Genomic DNA, 17,588 nt, shown 5'->3' with positions numbered 1-17,588 from the left:
TGCTGGCATCAAGGCATATGTTACCACACCTGGCCTTAGAATCTATTTCTTTTTTTCTTTCTTATTTTTTATGTGTAGGGGTGTTCTGCCTGAATGTATGTCTGTGAACCACATGTCAGCGGTGCTTTGGAGGCCAGAAGAGAGCTTTAGATTCCCTGGAACTAAAGCTACTGGCAGTTAGTTGTGAGCTGCCGTGTGGATGCTGAGAAGTGAACCCAGTTCCTCTAGTGATCTTAACCGCTCAGCCATCTCTCCAGCTCCAGAGTCGGTTTCTAATTACCTGCTCAATTAGCTGATCCTGGTCATGATTCCAAGTACATTACAAGTACAAGTACAAGGCAGCAGGACCTGGCCTCGGCTACACTGGCAGCCCCGCCCCTAAAGTGCCTGTTCTCTCGTCTGACTTGTTACCCTTGTCTTGTCATCCTCCTACTTAAATTATATGTGCACTTTGTCTCTCTCCTTTCTTTAATTAACAAAGGTTCTCCAATATCAACTCCAAGTCCATCACCATTGCCTCGCACCCCAACTTCCACTCCGGTTCATGTGAAGCAAGGCACTACCAGCTCTGGTATAAACAACCCTCATGTTATTGTGGATAAACCTGTACAGGTTATTGGAGCCTCCACTCAGAATACAGGTATGTATAAGCAATATTCATGCAGTCTAAAGGATTAATCTTTCATTAATGATAAAATCCTACCATGAGCCCTCCATCCATAAGTAAGTGTGTATAAAAGGAACCTCATACTGTTTCTCTGAGGAAGAGTCTCTGTGTATGAAAGTTCAATGTTTAGTTCAATTAGAAGCCTTTTCTGCAGTCACCACCCTGTCCTGCAGTCCTGCACGGCTGCCTGGTGTCTGTAGTCACCACACTATCCTGCAGTCCATCAGTCTAGCACGGCTGCCTGGTGTCACAGTCACCACACTGTCCTGCAGTCCTGCACGGCTGCCTGGTGTCTGCAGTCACCACACTGTCCAGCAGTCCAGCACGGCTGCCTGGTGTCTGTCTGCAGTCACCACACTGTCCTGCAGTCCTGCACGGCTGCCTGGTGTCTGCAGTCACCACCCTGTCCTGCAGTCCAGCACGGCTGCCTGGTGTCACAGTCACCACCCTGTCCTGCAGTCCAGCACGGCTGCCTGGTGTCACAGTCACCACCCTGTCCTGCAGTCCAGCACGGCTGCCTGGTGTCACAGTCACCACCCTGTCCTGCAGTCCAGCACGGCTGCCTGGTGTCACAGTCACCACCCTGTCCTGCAGTCCAGCACGGCTGCCTGGTGTCTGTCAGGGTCCCTGGTTCTGATTTTGGTTTTTACTAACACTGTATCCATTTCCTTCATTTAATCCATGTTTACACACGTGCTTTCAAAGTGGGATCTTCCCCTACTCAGGGAAATAGTGAAAAGAGAAATAACATAAAATCAATGGTGGTAAGGTAACCAGGCTGGTCCCCACCCCTCACCGCTCCCACGTGTTAGAATGAACACATTTCCATGTGTACCGGGCTTTTCCACATAGGCACTTTGTTGTGAAAATTAGCAATTTTAGAGTCGTTTACATGTAGAACTCATTTGAGAAGTATTGCTTTCAGCACATTTGGGTATGCTGAGCAGATGTCTTTGGAGTTAACATATTAGTGTTGAGAATCAGCCACAACTTTGAAGAGGCAAATTTGGTAGGTGAAATAACTTGCTGAAAATCACTTTAGGTGTTAACTTAGTATTTACTGTTGATAACTGAAGAACATTGTGTGGCTGTGGGATAATGTCACAGGGCAGCATCTGGAGACAGGTGCAGCAGAAGCTGGCACTCACTGGAATGTGTGCATGTTGGCCCTTTGTTAAGTGACCTGCCCCCTCTGTTGCACTGTCCCTTCTCCGATAGGGAGCAGAGTGGTGTACACATGTCCCCGCTTCTTCATTTTGTCCTTACGAGCTTCTTACAGCTTTCCAGGCTGGGCATGTGATCAGCTTGTAGGGATGAAGTGTGTGTGTGTGTGCACACACGCATGTTTTTGGACTTTTAGAGTTTTGAATTTTTAACCCTTAGAAATGAAAAGTAAGTAATTGAAAACAGGGAAGGGTGGTGGAAAATGATTTTAAAATTACATTTTGTAAACTTTGTTGATACATAATTTTCAAATTTCTCTTGCTTATCAGGAAGTCCTACAAGCAAGCTCCCAGTGGCCTCCCAGGTTCCCCAAGGAACAGGGTCCCCTGTTCCTAAAATTCACGGAAGTAGTTTCTTAACGTCTACAGTCAAGGTAAACTCTTCCTGCTCTGTTGCACTGCGCAGACTCCAAAGGCATACTAGCCGATGACAGCGTTTGATCTGGAAGATCTTTTCCTCACTTAGTTCCTTCTGGTGTAAAAGACCGTTCTCAGCACGTTCATCAAATGATCTCCCAGTATCAATTTGGAAGCTCAGTGTGGGGATGAGGTGGCCATACTTATTTTGTGAAGGAGACAATTTTATTAAAAATACTTGTTTAGAAGTTGAAGAAATGGCTCAGCTACTCAGAGCGCTTCCTGCTCTTGCAGAGGACCTGAGTTCAGGTCCCAGCACCTACCTGGCAGCCCACAATGACCTGTAACTCCAGCTTCAAGGGATCTAGTGCCTACTTCTAGCCCCTGTGGGCACTGCACACACACACACACACACACACACACACACACACACACACACACACACACACACACTAAAATGCTTTTCTGCCAGCATGTTTCCTGGTGGTACAAGAAGCAAACCTTGTCTTCTTTGCACACAGTAGCCTGGTAGTTATTTATTTAAAAGTAACTCTTAATCTCTTCAGAGTAGACAGTAGTTCAGAGTTTGACTTTTCTGGACTGTGATCTGACTTCTTACTTGGCTCCTATTTGCTCAGGATGGCTGTCTTAAGCAGAAGCCACGGAGATGACTCCTGTCTGAATGGCTCTGAGAATCTCTTCCTGGCGCACCCAACCCAGCATTCTTCTTACGTAGATAGTTGACAGCCATCCTGGATAGTCCTGGTCCAAATGAAGTTTTCCTGCAGTAACTCCCTGAAGCTCTACTGTTTATTTCTTTTTTTTTTTTTTTTTTTTTTGGTTTTTTCGAGACAGGGTTTCTCTGTGTAGCTTTGCGCCTTTCCTGGAGCTCACTTGGTAGCCCAGGCTGGCCTCGAACTCACAGAGATCCGCCTGGCTCTGCCTCCCGAGTGCTGGGATTAAAGGCGTGCGCCACCACGCCCGGCTTACTGTTTATTTCTTAATACTTAATATTTAATCAAACACTGACGGCTTAGGTAGGACTCTAACATTCGTCAGGGCATTTGCTGAGTAGTCCAGGCGAGACTTGAACTAACAACTCTCCTTTGTCGGCCTCCTGAGTGCTGAGATATTACAGGCACTCAGGTGGGAATGCATGCCTCACTTTTTATTTGAAGGGAATCACCGTGACTGCACAGGAGCTTGGAAGATCCATGAACATTGTGGGGTTTTGTTTTCTTTGTCTTTGGTTGTTGGTGTTGGGGTGTGGTGGGTTTTCATTACATTGTTTCAGCCTATTGTATAATCAGTGTGTTTACACATAGCAGGAGGACTCTTTACTTGATCTGAGTTAGTTTTCCACTCTGAAGGCCCAGACCCACTGTGTTGATCCTGTTCTATAGTGAACGGCTGGAATATCTGGAACAGTTTGTTTAGCCTATTGTATAACCAGTGTTTTTACACAGCAGGAGGACTCTTTATTTGCATCCATGCCGCCTCTTTGCCCAATCGGCAGTCACCCGAAAGTGCAGAGCCCCAAAGCTGTGACTGGAGGACTTGGAGCTTTCACTAAGGTGTGTGCCACGGCGTTGCCCCGGAGCCTGTGGTGGTTTTCCACGCTTCTGTAGCAGGCCTTAGTTCTGAGGAATGCCTCCGCTCTAATGCTGCCCCCGTCCTAGCAGCACAGCGCAACGGGACTTGGGGGTCACGGGCTGTGTTGTTCTCCCTGCTGCCCTCTATGACAAGTGACAGAAGCAGCGCAGGGTGCAGCTGAGATCCTGCTTGGCCCCTTCATAGCTGTTAAAGCCTATTTTACCTTCTCGTGGAGCATCCTGCAGTGCCAAGTTTCATTCATTAATGTCACTGCAGAGAGACTAGATTCAAAGATTAACAGTAGATCCTTCCTCCTCCTCCCCGACTCGGAAACTTACTCAGTGTCATTGTTTGTTGCAAGGTGATCATCAAACAGGAACCTGGGGAAGCCCCTCATGTGTCCACCACAGGAACTGCCAGCCAATCACCATTCCCTCAGTATGTGACCGTGAAAGGGGGTCACATGATAGCTGTGTCCCCTCAAAAACAGGTCATAAGTGCTGGAGAAGGGACGACTCAGCCACCAAAGATTCCACCCTCCAAGGTTTGTATGGCTTTGGGGTGAGGGTGGGGTGTGAAGGTACAAATGTAGGTTATTTATTTAAATAGTTGACAGGTGCCAAAATGATGTAGGGTGACTGAGTTCCTGATCCCATACAAACCTGTTAGCCCAGTTGGAAAAGACCCAGTCACATACATCTGTACTATCTCTCCTTGACACGAGTGGGTGTGTTTAAACAGAAGCCCCAGGAACAGTCTAAGAGGCATAGGGACATGGAACCTCTCTCCAGCATCAAAGTAGCAGGCCTTGTGGGCTGTGTATTTGATTCCAGTGTTAGTGGGAGCGCTGTTTTGACTCGTTCATTCCTGGTCAGATCTGGAGCGCTACGCTTCACACCTCGAATGTCCAGGCCCTGTGATTTGTTTTGAGATGACCTCAGACTCAAGGCCACCCTCATACCTCAGTATCCCAAATGCTAGGATTACAAGTGTGTGCCATTTGGTTCATTCATTCATTTTGTTGATAACTTAGAAGTACCAGAGAGTATATAAGGAATTGTGAAGTAGCACATAATCCGTCTTCTTCACATCAGTTACATATCGAATCTATTGAGTGCTTATGTACCAGTCCCATATGTACACATTCCTTGTAGTTCTCGGGCTACACCTGCAAGGCAGGTGCTTTTCACTCCCATTTTACAATGTGGAAACCATGAGTTTGAGGGGTGTGGAACCTTCCTGTAGACTATACGAGCAGATAGCATACAGCTAGTGAGCGGTAGGAGGCTTGAAACTCACGTCTTTTGGCCCCAAATGCACCGTGCCAGAGCTGGTGAGATTGATAAGCTGTTTTCTCTAACCTAAGCATGCTTTGGAACACAGAGTTAACTTAGCCTGGTGTTTTGGCATGTGTGCTCTGGAACTGTTGGGAATGTTTGTGGGTGTTTATATTTCAGCTTCAAAGCCTGGCCTGTCTAGGAGTGTGAATTGTTTTGAGATGAATACTCTAAAATGGAAGATGGTATTGCATAATTTGTGTTAGTTTAGATAAGTAGGTCTCTCTGGGGATAGAGATGAAAATTCAGTATTACAGGTTGTTTTTAAATCTTAGGAATCTGTAAGGTTTCCAAAACTTACCTCATCTGACAGTTCATCTTCTGATTTAAAACAGAAATTCCTCATCTGTCCCAAACTTACTGAGTCAGAATTTCCCCCAAGGGCCTGCGAATCTGGTTTTTCATAAGTTGCCCAATGGTTCAGGTGCCCTGGCCAGTTAGGAACTGCCACAGCATTGCCCTGGCCTCCGGGTGAGCGCATCTGCCACTGTCAACAACAGAGGTCGAACCCAGGGCCTCACACGTTAGACAAGGATTTATTCTCCAGCTGAGCTCAGCTTTCTTTTTACTTCTTATCTTGGGGTCGGGCCAGCCTTGTAGCCAGACAGGCCCGCGGTCCTTCAGTCTCAGCCCTGGAGTCACTGGGCAGGCATTCTGCACCACCCGGGCATCTGTGGCTTAACTTCCTGTTCAGCCTTGGCTCACACCTTCTTTTTTTATGAATACAGGTAGATCTTTTGCCTAAGTGTGTATCTATGGTATCATGTTCATGCCATGCCTCAGAGACCAGAAGAGGGTATCAGATTCCCCCAGGGCTAGAGTTACAGACAGCTATGAGCCAACGTTGGGGTGGGGGTGGCGATAGGGGCTGGGAATCAAACCCTGTGCTCTTAGCTGCTGAGATCTCTCTAGCTCCTTACAAGTTATTTAAAATATATTCTGCTTCATAAAGGGGTATACGGTTTTTTCCCCCTTTTTTACATTTATTTATATGTCTAGGGACACAGATATGAGAAACTCAGAGGACTACTTGCTTAATTCTCTCCATCTTGTGGGTCCCAGGGATCAAATTCAGATGATCAGGCTTGGTAGCAAGTGCCTTTACCCAGGGAGTCATCTCACTGGCCCAAGGAAATACATGGTTTTACCAGTCTATTTAAAAAAAAAAAAAAAAGATTGTTGTTTGTTTGTTTGTTTGTTTATTTATTTATTTATTTATTTATTTATTTAGTATTCATGTATATGGGGTAGAAGACTGCCACAACATGCCTGTGGAAATCAGAAGACAACTTGTAGGGTTCATTTCTCTCCTACTGTAGACCCAGGGGTCAAAATTCGGTCACCAGGCTTGGTGACAGTTGCCTTTTCTGGTTGAGCCCAGCTGGCCACAGTGTAAGCTTTGAATACATTGCCATTGGGCCCAGAAGATCTGAAATAGGTTAGACTCTGTTCTTAACCACTTGTGTGCATCCAGCAGTGCTGAGCAGTCTTTCTGTCTCGTCCCAGCACTGCCTCCCTACGGGTAACAGAGTCAAGAGAAAGCAGATGGGTTGTGTAAGGATGTCTCAGAAAGAAGCACGAGGGGAAGAACTGCAAAGGATCAGGAGAGCGTGGGCAAAGACATCACTGTCTGTCTGAGTAGTTTATACATGCATCAGACTCCAGATGAGGACCTGTCTGCACAGGGGACTGCTGAGATGCCTTCCTAAGAAGTACCCCAAACAGGAGTGTACAAAAGACAACTTTAGAACAACAGAAATTCACTCATCTGTTTGGTTTTTGTCTAGGGTGGGGCCTTAGGGTTTTTGTTTTTAATGACAGTAGAAAGAGGTACTGCCCTTAACCAAAAGAGCTGAGGACGTGTCGGGCTGGATAGGACAGAAGCAGTAAGGTATAGCTGGACGTGATGCTGAGCTTCCTTGTTGGATTCTCAGATTGAAGTGTTGCTTCTGTAACCCGGCTGGTTACTTGATATCCCAGGAACAGTAGCCCCTGTCTTTCAGGACTGAACAGGGTCTAGTATGAATACTGTATGTGGCAGGCATGCCCTACTACCTGGCAACAGTATTGAGCGTAAGTGGCATAGCCTGGAGCATCATTGAGCATGTCCAACCTTCAGCTCCCCAGCCACGTGTGCACCAGGATAACTATGAATGTAGCCTGCAGCTGAACATACGAAGGGAATTAAATCAGCACAAGACTTTTTGCAAATTCTTTTTAACTCGATTTTGGGGGTCATAAGCAGGAATGTTATAGATGGCAACATTGAATTAAAAGAATGGATATGCCCACATATTGCCAACAATTGTGAATTGTTACCTTGATGATAGCCGTTCTGGCTAGGTTAAAATGGGATCTTTTTTTTCCCCTTTATATATGGTCTTACTATGTAGCCCAGGTACAGAGATCTGCCTACCTCTGCCTCCTGAGTGCTGGGATTAAAGGTGTACATCCAGCTTCTTTATGTCTGTGCACCACGTGTGAACCTAGTACCCATGGAGGCCAGAAGAGGGTGTCAGATGCTCTGGGTCTGGAGTATCAGGTGTTGTGAGCTACTTTGTAGATGCCAGGAATTGGATATGGCGCTTCTGGAAGAGCAGCCAGTGCTCTTTAACTGTAGAGCTGTCCATCCAGACCCAATTTTATTATCATGTATTAAGCATACATAATGGGTTTGTTATGTTTTCATTTATTTATGTATTTCAGGCATGTATATTTTGATTCTATTCACCTCCCCATTACCTTCCTGTTCCTCCTCCCACTCCTGATGATCGTGTGTGTGTGTGTGTGTGTGTGTGTGTGTGCGCGCGCGCGCGTGCGCGCGCGCGTCATCAAGTTTCATTAGTACTGTTTGCAGGAGAAATTAGTTTTATTAGGGTGATGTATGGTCTACAGGAGCATGGACACCTCACCAGTGGCTGTACCATGGAAGAAAATACTCTCCCTTCCCCAGCTGCCACCAATGGCCTGTGGATCCTCAGGGATGAGTGGACCCTTATGACTCAGTAAGACGTTGAGGAGCCCAGTCTGGGGCAGTATCGTGACTTCAAGAGTGCAGTGTTTGTCAGATCCCCCAGAGCTGGACTTTCAGGCAGATATAGATACTGAGAACCCAGCTTGAGACTTCGGCAAGAACAATTTGTGCCTTTAATAACTAGAGCCTCCTCTCCAGCCCCTCTCCAGAGTTTCATCGTAGGGGCTCTTTGGTTACGTTTGTTTTTTTAAGCTGTTGTGAGTCCTCCCTTTTTTTGTTTTTTTTTGTTTTGTCGCCAGGGTGGTTTGTTACTGGTGTATAGAAAAGCTGCTGATTTGTGCCCCACTGCTTAGCTTAGGGTGTTAAGAGATCTAAGAGTCTTCTGGTGTGTTTTGAAGGTCTTTCCAGTACTGTGTTGTCTACACAAGTTTGGCCTCTTCCTTTCCTGTTTGTGTCCCTTCTGTTTTTTCACCTTTGTCTTACTGCTTTAGGTAAGATTCCAGTAATTATACTGAGTAAGAAACGAAAATCCTAGCCGGGCGGTGGTGGAGCACGCCTTTAATCCCAGCACTCGGGAGGCAGAGCCAGGTGGATCTCTGTGAGTTCGAGGCCAGCCTGGGCTACCAAGTGAGTTCCAGGAAAAGGCGCAAAGCTACACAGAGAAACCCTGTCTCGAAAAACCAAAAAAAAAAAAAGAAAAAAAGAAACGAAAATCCAGTTGAAATCCAACAGTTTATTCATAGATTGCTGCCTAGAGGCCAGTTAGGGCTAAACTTGCCTTCCCTAGCCACCCGCTGAGCCCATCCTCCAAATGTCAGGGTGACATACCAAATCTCAGGCCGGTCGAGCTGCATAGTAAAGACCTGGCTCACAAAAAGGACAGAGGACATTGGTGTTAAATATTAAGGCTCAAATAGCAGTTCTTGCTGTATCCCCTTCTTCAATTTTTTATGTATTAAGGTTTATATATATATTTTAGAAGTGCTTGATTGGGGCAAGCAAGGTAGCTCCTCAGGGAAAGGCGTTTGCCACACAGGCAATGCCACACAGTCACCTGAATTCAGTGGGGTACACGTGATGGGAAGAGAGACATCATTCTCAAGGGCTGCCTTGTGATCTCCACACATACACACCCACTTTCACAAATGATAAAAGTTTTGAAGTTGTTGATGAATAGTGGTCTTTCTCTACCCATGTCTGTAAGAATGATAACACCCACCTCTGGCCAAACAATCATTCATGACCCCTGCAAGAAATCAGGTTCAGCCAGGGAGGACAGGAATGTGAATGGTTAGCAAGTGCAGCCAGATCAGGAGAACTAGGATGCTCGTCTCCACTCCAGGCTCACTTGGTTTCTGTTAGTCTCCTCTTTCTTGAGCCACGTAGAGTGAAGCAGAGTAATGAATGAGTGTGCCCACTACTCAGTTTAGTAGTTGTCAGCGTTTGGAGCCTTGTTCCTCTTCCTGGACGATCAGTTGTCACCTTTGTTGATGTGTGTGTTTGTGGGACATCACACTCACTCTTCTGGAACTCCCATATTCACATGCACTCACACACTAGCTCACATAACTCATACATTCACACTTACACAACTCTGAGAATAGTGTAAAGGGGATCCAGCTAATTTGTAATTTTTTTTTTTTTTAAATTAGTTTCTCCTTAAGTAACTGAATCCAGATGGGATCTTTTTAAAATGACATGTATTTACCTTTATGTATTAGGGGTGTGTGTGTGTGTGTGTACATGTGTGCACACAGGTGCATTTACCACAGCTTGACAACTTGTGGGAAACAGTTCTTCCTCCTGTCCTGTGGGTTCCAGGAATTGAACTCAAGTCCTAAGGCTTGGTGGCAAGCACCTCTGTCCACAGAGCCATCTCATCAGTCCTGAATCTCTCTTTCCTTTTCCTTTTTTAATTTCATAATTGAGATTTTATTGATTGAGATTCAGTACACAAGACATTTCAATTCTATTTTGGTTGGTTGGTTTCTGTTTTGTTTGGTTGGATTTTGGAGGTAGGGTCTTACTAGGTAGCCCTGACTGCCCTAGAACTCACCATGTTGACCAGACTGGCCTCCAGTTCACAGAGATCTGCCTGCCTCTGACTACCAAGTGCTGAGATTAAAACCATGCACCCTGATGCCTGGCCTTCTTAGTTCTTTTTTTTTTTTTTTTTTTTTTTTTTGGTTTTTTCGAGACAGGGTTTCTCTGTGTAGCTTTGCGCCTTTCCTGGAGCTCACTTGGTAGCCCAGGCTGGCCTCGAACTCACAGAGATCCACCTGGCTCTGCCTCCCGAGTGCTGGGATTAAAGGCGTGCACCACCAACGCCCGGCTGACCCTTCTTAGTTCTTAACAGCGTACCAGAGGTCTCAAGAGCCTTGTCTTGGATTTCTTTTTAAAATAGTTATTCTAGTAATGTTTAGCTTCAGACCTGGCAGCAGATCTTCCTTACAAGGCTCTCACGTACCAGTGTCACCAAAGGTCGATCATCTTTACTCTGCTCTCACAGATTCACCATTTTATACCGTATATACTAGATACTCACATTTTATACTGTATATTCTAGATTCTCACATTTTCCGTCTTTCACAGCACAGTATCAAAATCGTTAGGAAAAGTGGACTAGCACAATTAGAGATGTTACAGAGGAAACACAGCCTTGACAGAGCAGGGACCAAGACTGGAACTCACTCTGTAGAGCAGACTGGCCATAGACTCCAGAGATCCTCTTCCCTCTGCCTTCCCCATCCTGGGATTGAGGGTGTGAATCACCAAGCCCAAGCCAAGGAGTAACTTGTTTTGTTTTTCCAGACAGAGTTTCTTTGTGTAGCTTTGGCTGTCCTAGAAATAGCTCTGTAGACCAGGATAGCCTCAGAACTCACAGAGATCTGCCTGCCTCTGCCTCTTGAGTGCTGAGATTAAAAGTGTGCACCACCACCCAGCCCAAGGAGTGGCTTTTAAGGAAACAGTTCTACTAAAATAAAGGAACTAGAAGTAATTTAAAATATTCAAGGCATATTAAGCAGCTGACTGAGACTCTAGATTGCCGTTTAGTATGCTTTATGTTGTAGGGTATAAAGCCAGCCCCTCTGTGGAGTGTAACACTGACACTCAGGACAGTCACAGCCTCCCATGATTTACTATCCCATTCTCCAGTGGTTGTACCAGAACCTAAACAACCAGCAAATGATTTCACCTTTCAAAGACTCCATGGTAAAGAACAGTGGCTCCTCTTCTCAGCACCCACACAGTGCCTAACATCATCAGTTCCAGAGGATCCGGCGCCTTCTCTGACCTCAGTGGGCCTTGCACTCCTATGGTACACAGATGTGCATGCAGGCAAAACACCCATACACATACAATAAAAATAAATATTTTTAAGGAATAATTTACACTTAAAAATGGAATGAAGTGGGAGTACACACACCTTTAAAAATGTTTTTAGAGCTACTACAAATCTTGTGTTTGTGTAACTGAAGTTTTCTTTGGTCCTGCCCAGCTCCACAGACCCTGTAGCTGCTTATAAAATAATCACTCAGAAGCTTATATCAATTAAAACTGCTTGGCCATTAGCTCAGGCCTATCAGTGACTAGCTCTTACATTTAAACTCTGCCCATTTTTGTTAATTATATGTTGCCACATGTTCCATGGCTTTACCTGTGTGCTATTACATGCTGCTCCCTGGATGGCAGGCTGTCGTCTTCCCTGACTCAGCCTTCCTCTTCCCAGAATTTCTCCTTGTCTGCTTATTCCTCCTATACTTCCTGCCTGGCTACTAGCCAATCAGCTTTTTATTTATCAACCAGTCAGAGCAACACATTCACAGCATACAGACCATCCCACAGCATATTTGGGCTTAAGAGATGGCTCAGTAGTTAAGAGAGCACTTGCTACTTTTCTAGAGAACCCAAGTTCATTTTCTAGCACCCACATCCAGCGACTCACAACCACCTGTAACTCCAGCTCCAGGGAATTGGATGTGATTTTCTGCTCTTCTCAGATACCAGCACACACATGGAGCACAGACAGGCAGGCAGGCAGGCAGGCAGACAGGCAGGCAGGCAGGCAGGCAGGCATGCGCATATACATCAATGAACGAAAGTGAACTCACAACGTGATTGATGAAAGTATCCCTGTGGACTGTATAAGTGGGGGGACGGGAAGTGGAGAGCACTGGCTGGTTTGCATGATTAGGTAGGCGTCAGCAGAGGCTTGGCGCTCCTCAGCTCCAGTCTGCCGGCTGCAGGTAGATCTGTAGTTTTTTGGTGAGCCGTTTCAGCCATGTGGCGGCACACACCTTTAATCCCAACGCTAGGAGACAAAGGCGGGTGACTCTGAGTTGGAGGCCAACCTGGTCCACACAGTGAGGCCTTGTCTTAAACAAGAACAGAAGAAAGGGTCTGCCCGTGTTTCCACATTGCCTCATGATTACCGTTCTTCAGGTGATAGAAGTGAGTTCATGTTAGCTGGACATTTTATACATTTACTCTCATTTTATGATTCTGTGAGGTAAATATTGCCATTACTTAAGCTAATTTTAAAGTTCAAGGAAGTTAAATGATTTACCCAGTTGCCAACTTGGAACTGAACCAGGAAAACAAGTCTGTCTGGTTGCTCTGTACTTAACAGTGCTTGATTAGGGGACCATTGTCACACTAACCATAACACCCAAACTCATGGCAAATGTGTTTTTATTTCACAGTCTTTGAAAAGAAACAAGTGGTTTAGTAGACTGTAATGAAAGAGAGCTCATTTGTCTGTTGCTTATTTTATTCTGCCGCTTGAGTGATTGTTTTATTTCGTTTTTTTTTTTCCCTTTTTCTGCCCGTGCATCTCCAAATGACAGCCCTGAGATTGTAAACATGTGCCACTGTTCTTAAAAAAGGGGGGGGGGGGGGCGGCGGGAGTGGCTGGAGAGATGCTCTTCCAGAAGACCCACATTTAATTCCAGGCATCCACACAGCAGCTCACAGCTGTGTGTAACTAGTGCCAGGAGACCAGTGCCCTCTTCTGGCCTCTGTGGGAATCACGCGTGCATGCAGGCAAAACACCCATACACATCAAATAAAATTTTTACGAAGTCCGAGAATTTCATACAGTGCAATTTTAACATGTTCATGTCAACTCCTTCCATAATCATGTTCTCCTCCTTACCCACGTGTCTTAGTTTTTTTTTTTTTTTAATTGCTGTGATAAGATACTGTGATCAGCATGGTGGGGAGCAGGCGAGCAGGCGTGAGTATGGAGCCGTAGCTGAGAGTCTACATGTGACTGTAGCGTAAGGCAGAGGACGCTAACCGGAAGTAGAGCTGGCTTTGCTGCCTCAAAGCCCATACCCCGTGACACTCTCACAGGGCCGCACCTCCTAATCCTTCCCAGTTTTACCAACTGAAAACCACGTGGTCAAATAGATGAGCCTGTGAGTGTCTGTCCTTCTCACACCAACCACCATACCACCCAGCTTGGAGTAGGGCGTCCTCTCCCACCATCACGTCCAGGGTGTGTTGCTCAGCTAGCCATGGGAGTGAGGCCCCGTTGGCCAACAACTCAAAGGGTAATCCATTCCTGCTGCTGGGGATTTTATTAGCTAGTATGAGGCGTCTAGTCGGGTTTGGTGCCTCCGTGGTAGGGTAACTGTTGTACCTGTGTGTGTTTTAGGAAGCTTCTGCAGTGGTGGTTTGCAGAAGCTTTCTCAGAAGACCTTCAGTGTTAGATATCCTTCCCCATAGTTTCTTCTCTCCCCACCCTCACATCTCGCATCCCAGTTTAACCCTTCCTGGTCCATTATTCCCATTTAATCCTTCATACCTCTGTGTTCTGTCTCCCCTCCCTCGGTGCTCTAGTCTGGTGCTCTACACTGCTCAGCCGTCCTGACATCCTGCCCACCACTCTTACTTTTTTTTAATTGTGTGTGTGGTGTGTGTCTCTCTCTCTGTGGTGTGTGTCTCTATGTGTATATGGGGTGTGTGTATTGCGGGTGGTATGTCCAAGTGAGTACAGGTGCTGGTGGAGGCAGGGGCCTTGGCTCCCCCTGGAGCTGGTGTTCCTGGCAGTTAGGAGCTGCCTTCCTGGGTGCAGTGACCTGAACTTGGTCCTCTGTATGAACAATACATGGTCTTGGCCTCCGAGCCGTCTTTCCAGCTCCTCTTACTTTTTAATGATTCAAAAAACTCACTGAAATATTGAAAATATTATTAGTATCTACTTCTCTCTCTCTCTCTTTCTCTCTCTCTCTCTCTCTCTCTCTCTCTCTCTCTCTCTCTTTCTCTCTCTCTCTCAGATATAAAGTAGTCGAATACCCTCTGCCCCATGTTAGCATATGCATATTTACTTTAGGGTGGCCTTTTTTCCTCCAAATGAAGTCCATTTTGTTCTTCCTAGAAATAATTCCACCCACGCTTTTTAAATCTTTACTTTGATTATGTGTCTGGATGTTCTGCCTGCCTGTGTGTCTGCCTAGCCTGTGCTTGCTTGTGCCTGTGGAGGCCAGAAGGAGGGGTCACACCTCCCGAAGCTAGAGTTACAAGGATGTCAGCTGCCCAGCGTGGGTGCTGGGAACTGAACTCGGGTCCTCTGCAAGAGCACACTCTTAACCTCTGAGCCAGCTGTCCAGCCCCTGCTTTTGAAGAGTGGGCCTCACGTAGCCCAGGCTGACCTCCAGCTCCTAATTCTCCTGCTTCCACCCCCTGAGTGCTGGAATTGTAGATGAGCGCCAGCACACACAGCCTGCAGCCAGGCTTTTAAACCTCTGGTGGGTGAAAAGTACTGACTGTTTCTCTATTTTGCCTTAGAAAGCGGGGACCATGCTTGTTAGGTAAAGACGCCAGACCCCAAACCTTATGAGGCCCACATGTGGGAGAGCTAACATGGAAGTTGTCTTCCAGTCCTCTGACCTCCACATGTTAACTATGATTTATTGTTGTGTGGCACACACGTGGCACAGTGTGCGTGAGTACCCAGCTTTGGAGTTGGTTCTCTGCTTCCACCTGTGTGGGCTCCAGGGATCAAACTTGGCTTGTCAGGATTTTGATTAGGTCAAGCCCTTTACCCACTGGAGCGCCTCACCAGCCCTAATTATCTCTTCTAATGTAACACTTTCCTGCTTATTCTCTTAGAACAAGCCACTTGTTGTATTTTTAATTGAAAAGAGATTACTTTTAGAAACAGTTACAATTTAATTTACTTGGATTCTGAAATTTTTTTTTTTTAAAAGTAGGGCTGGAGATGTCGCTCAGGTGGCAAGAGTATTTGCCTACCATGCACAAAAACCTGGGTTCAATACCCAGCATCAGATAAATTGGACGTGATGGCACAACCCTGTAATCCCAGCCCACAGGAAGTAGAACAAGAGGATCAGAATTTCCAGGTCACCCTCAACTTTGAGGCTGACCTGGGATACTTGGAATTCAGCTTTAAAAAGTTCTTTTTTCAATCGCATATTTTTGTTTAAATGTTTCCTTTCTTTCTATTTTTTTTTTTAACCACATGTTCATCTTCAAGGAGGGAAAGATGAGGGAAGATAAAATGGTTCCTTTTCCCAGAATCCGGTGGAAAGCTAGCACATGGTGAGGAAAGGAGAGGGCATTCAGATGGGCAGAGTCCAGAGCTTACAGAATAATCTGAGTGCGTTAGAGTTTGAATTCAAGAGGAAGTTTATTGCAGTTTTTATCATGTGAAGTTTGAAAGCACCTGCCTGTCCAGCAGCCGAGGACGCTTATGTAGACTGTGGTATTCCTGTTCTGGTCTGTACTTGATCAGCTGAAGATGGTTTGAAATATAACACTGGAAAACACTTGTGTTACCTATTAATGTTGCAAGACTATGTACAGTGTGATCCCAATTCTAATTAAAGTCAACATTAGAAGGAATTAGAAATGAATACATTGGGAATATTTTATTTCTGGATGAGAATTGTGTTTTGTATTTATCTTGCCTAAGTGTGTGTATATATAAAGTTTTCCTATTATGGTGAAGTTTCGGACGTCACCAAGCTTCTGTTTCATGGCAGTACTCAAACCATAAGAGACACTTTTCTCCTGTGTCCAGGCACCCTTGTTTGGGACAGTTAGATTTTTGTGTGACACCACCACCCCACTCCCCCACCCCACCCACCCACCCCCACCAGCCCAGCCCCAGCCCCTGCTGTTACTTTGTTCTTGCTGGAGCAGAGTGACTGACCCCAGAGAACCCCCCAGGCCTGTGCGAAGTAATACTATTGGACTGTCTTTTGTCTCCAACAGGTTGTTGGCGTCCCTGTTGGCTCTACCTTACCTTCCACGGTGAAGCAGGCTGTGGCAATCAGTAGTGGCCAAATCCTTGTCGCCAAGGCCGGCTCTTCTGTCACCAAAGCAGTCGGTCCAAAGCAAGTTGTGACCCAAGGAGTTGCCAAAGCAATCGTGAGTGGAGGCGGCGGGACCATTGTTGCTCAGCCGGTGCAGACCTTAACCAAGACTCCGGTCCCAGCCGCTGGGCCACAGAAGAGTGGATCCCAGGGCTCAGGTAATTGATAGAATTCAGGACCTTTCAGTGCATCACTGTACGGAATTAAAATGATTCGATGTGCTGTTGGGTTCTGACTAGGAAAGCCTTAGAGGTGGTACTGTTGGTTTCTTCTCATGGAATTTTTTTGGGGGGGTGGTAGGCAGGGATGAAGACAGGATTTCTTTGTGTAGCCTTGGCTGTCCTGGAACTCTCTCTCTGTAGACTAGGCTGGCCTCGAACTCACAGAGATCTACTGTGTGGGTGAGGAGAATCGAATCCAGGCCATCAGGAAGAGCAGTCAGAGCTCTTAACAGCCAAGTCCTGGGATTAAAGGCCTGCACCACCGCGCCTGGCTAACATGGACTATTTTATATAGAGATATATAAGTAGCTGAAGTTTTATTTTATGTATGTACTGTAGACGTCTGTGCACGTGCAATAAAAATCAAAGGTTGCAGGTTCAGGTCTAAAGTCATTTGCAGCCATTCATGTCCCACGTTGAGTTGTGCTTCAGACTTTCAACCCTGGCACGACCACGTGTTGGCAACATTTGAAATGTAACGGTAGTGAACTCTACCAAGCAGAAGTTTGAATACCTTGAATAAGCTTTAGCCCTTAATGTTTCTGAGAACATAAAAACAAAATGCCTAAGACATTCCATGTTTACGTTGGAGGTCTTTTCTTTTGTTTTTGCGGTTTATTTATTTTTATTTTATGTGTAAGGATGTTTTACCTGCATGTATATAAAAGTTGATACTTGAAAGCTTTGTACAGTCAGTAAGGAAACCTTGTTTTCCTTATGTGGCCACAGTACCTAGCAAGTAGTTAGCATCAGTAAGTATTTGTTAAATGATGTCTACAAATACTTCTCTGGCCACGATGTTTGGGTCTGTTTCTGCTGGTGTTGTGGTAACTGCTCTCTGCTGGTTCCTGTCACTGTTCACATAGGAGTCATG

The 17,588-nt window shown here is 45.8% G+C and overlaps 1 protein-coding gene across 6 annotated transcripts in view; it reads left to right on the top strand.

Annotated features, from left to right (window-relative positions):
• Yeats2 (YEATS domain containing 2) overlaps window positions 1-17,588 on the top strand; it is a 106,136-nt gene that overhangs the window by 52,389 nt on the left and 36,159 nt on the right. For 4 of the 6 annotated variants that reach the window (XM_037209902.1, XM_028857611.2, XM_028857609.2 and 1 more), the window contains 5 exons: window positions 482-640; window positions 2,161-2,264; window positions 3,714-3,821; window positions 4,202-4,384; window positions 16,393-16,651. In XM_037209902.1, coding sequence (XP_037065797.1) covers window positions 482-640; window positions 2,161-2,264; window positions 3,714-3,821; window positions 4,202-4,384; window positions 16,393-16,651 — 813 coding nt within the window. The remainder of the gene's footprint in view (window positions 1-481; window positions 641-2,160; window positions 2,265-3,713; window positions 3,822-4,201; window positions 4,385-16,392; window positions 16,652-17,588) is intronic. The other 2 variants (XM_028857613.2, XM_028857612.2) reach the window with 1 other exon arrangement.

Source organism: Peromyscus leucopus, chromosome 12 (genome assembly GCF_004664715.2).
Source record: "Peromyscus leucopus breed LL Stock chromosome 12, UCI_PerLeu_2.1, whole genome shotgun sequence".
In the NCBI taxonomy this organism is placed as follows: Eukaryota; Metazoa; Chordata; class Mammalia; order Rodentia; family Cricetidae; genus Peromyscus; species Peromyscus leucopus.
This window is presented reverse-complemented; position numbering and strand designations above follow the sequence as displayed.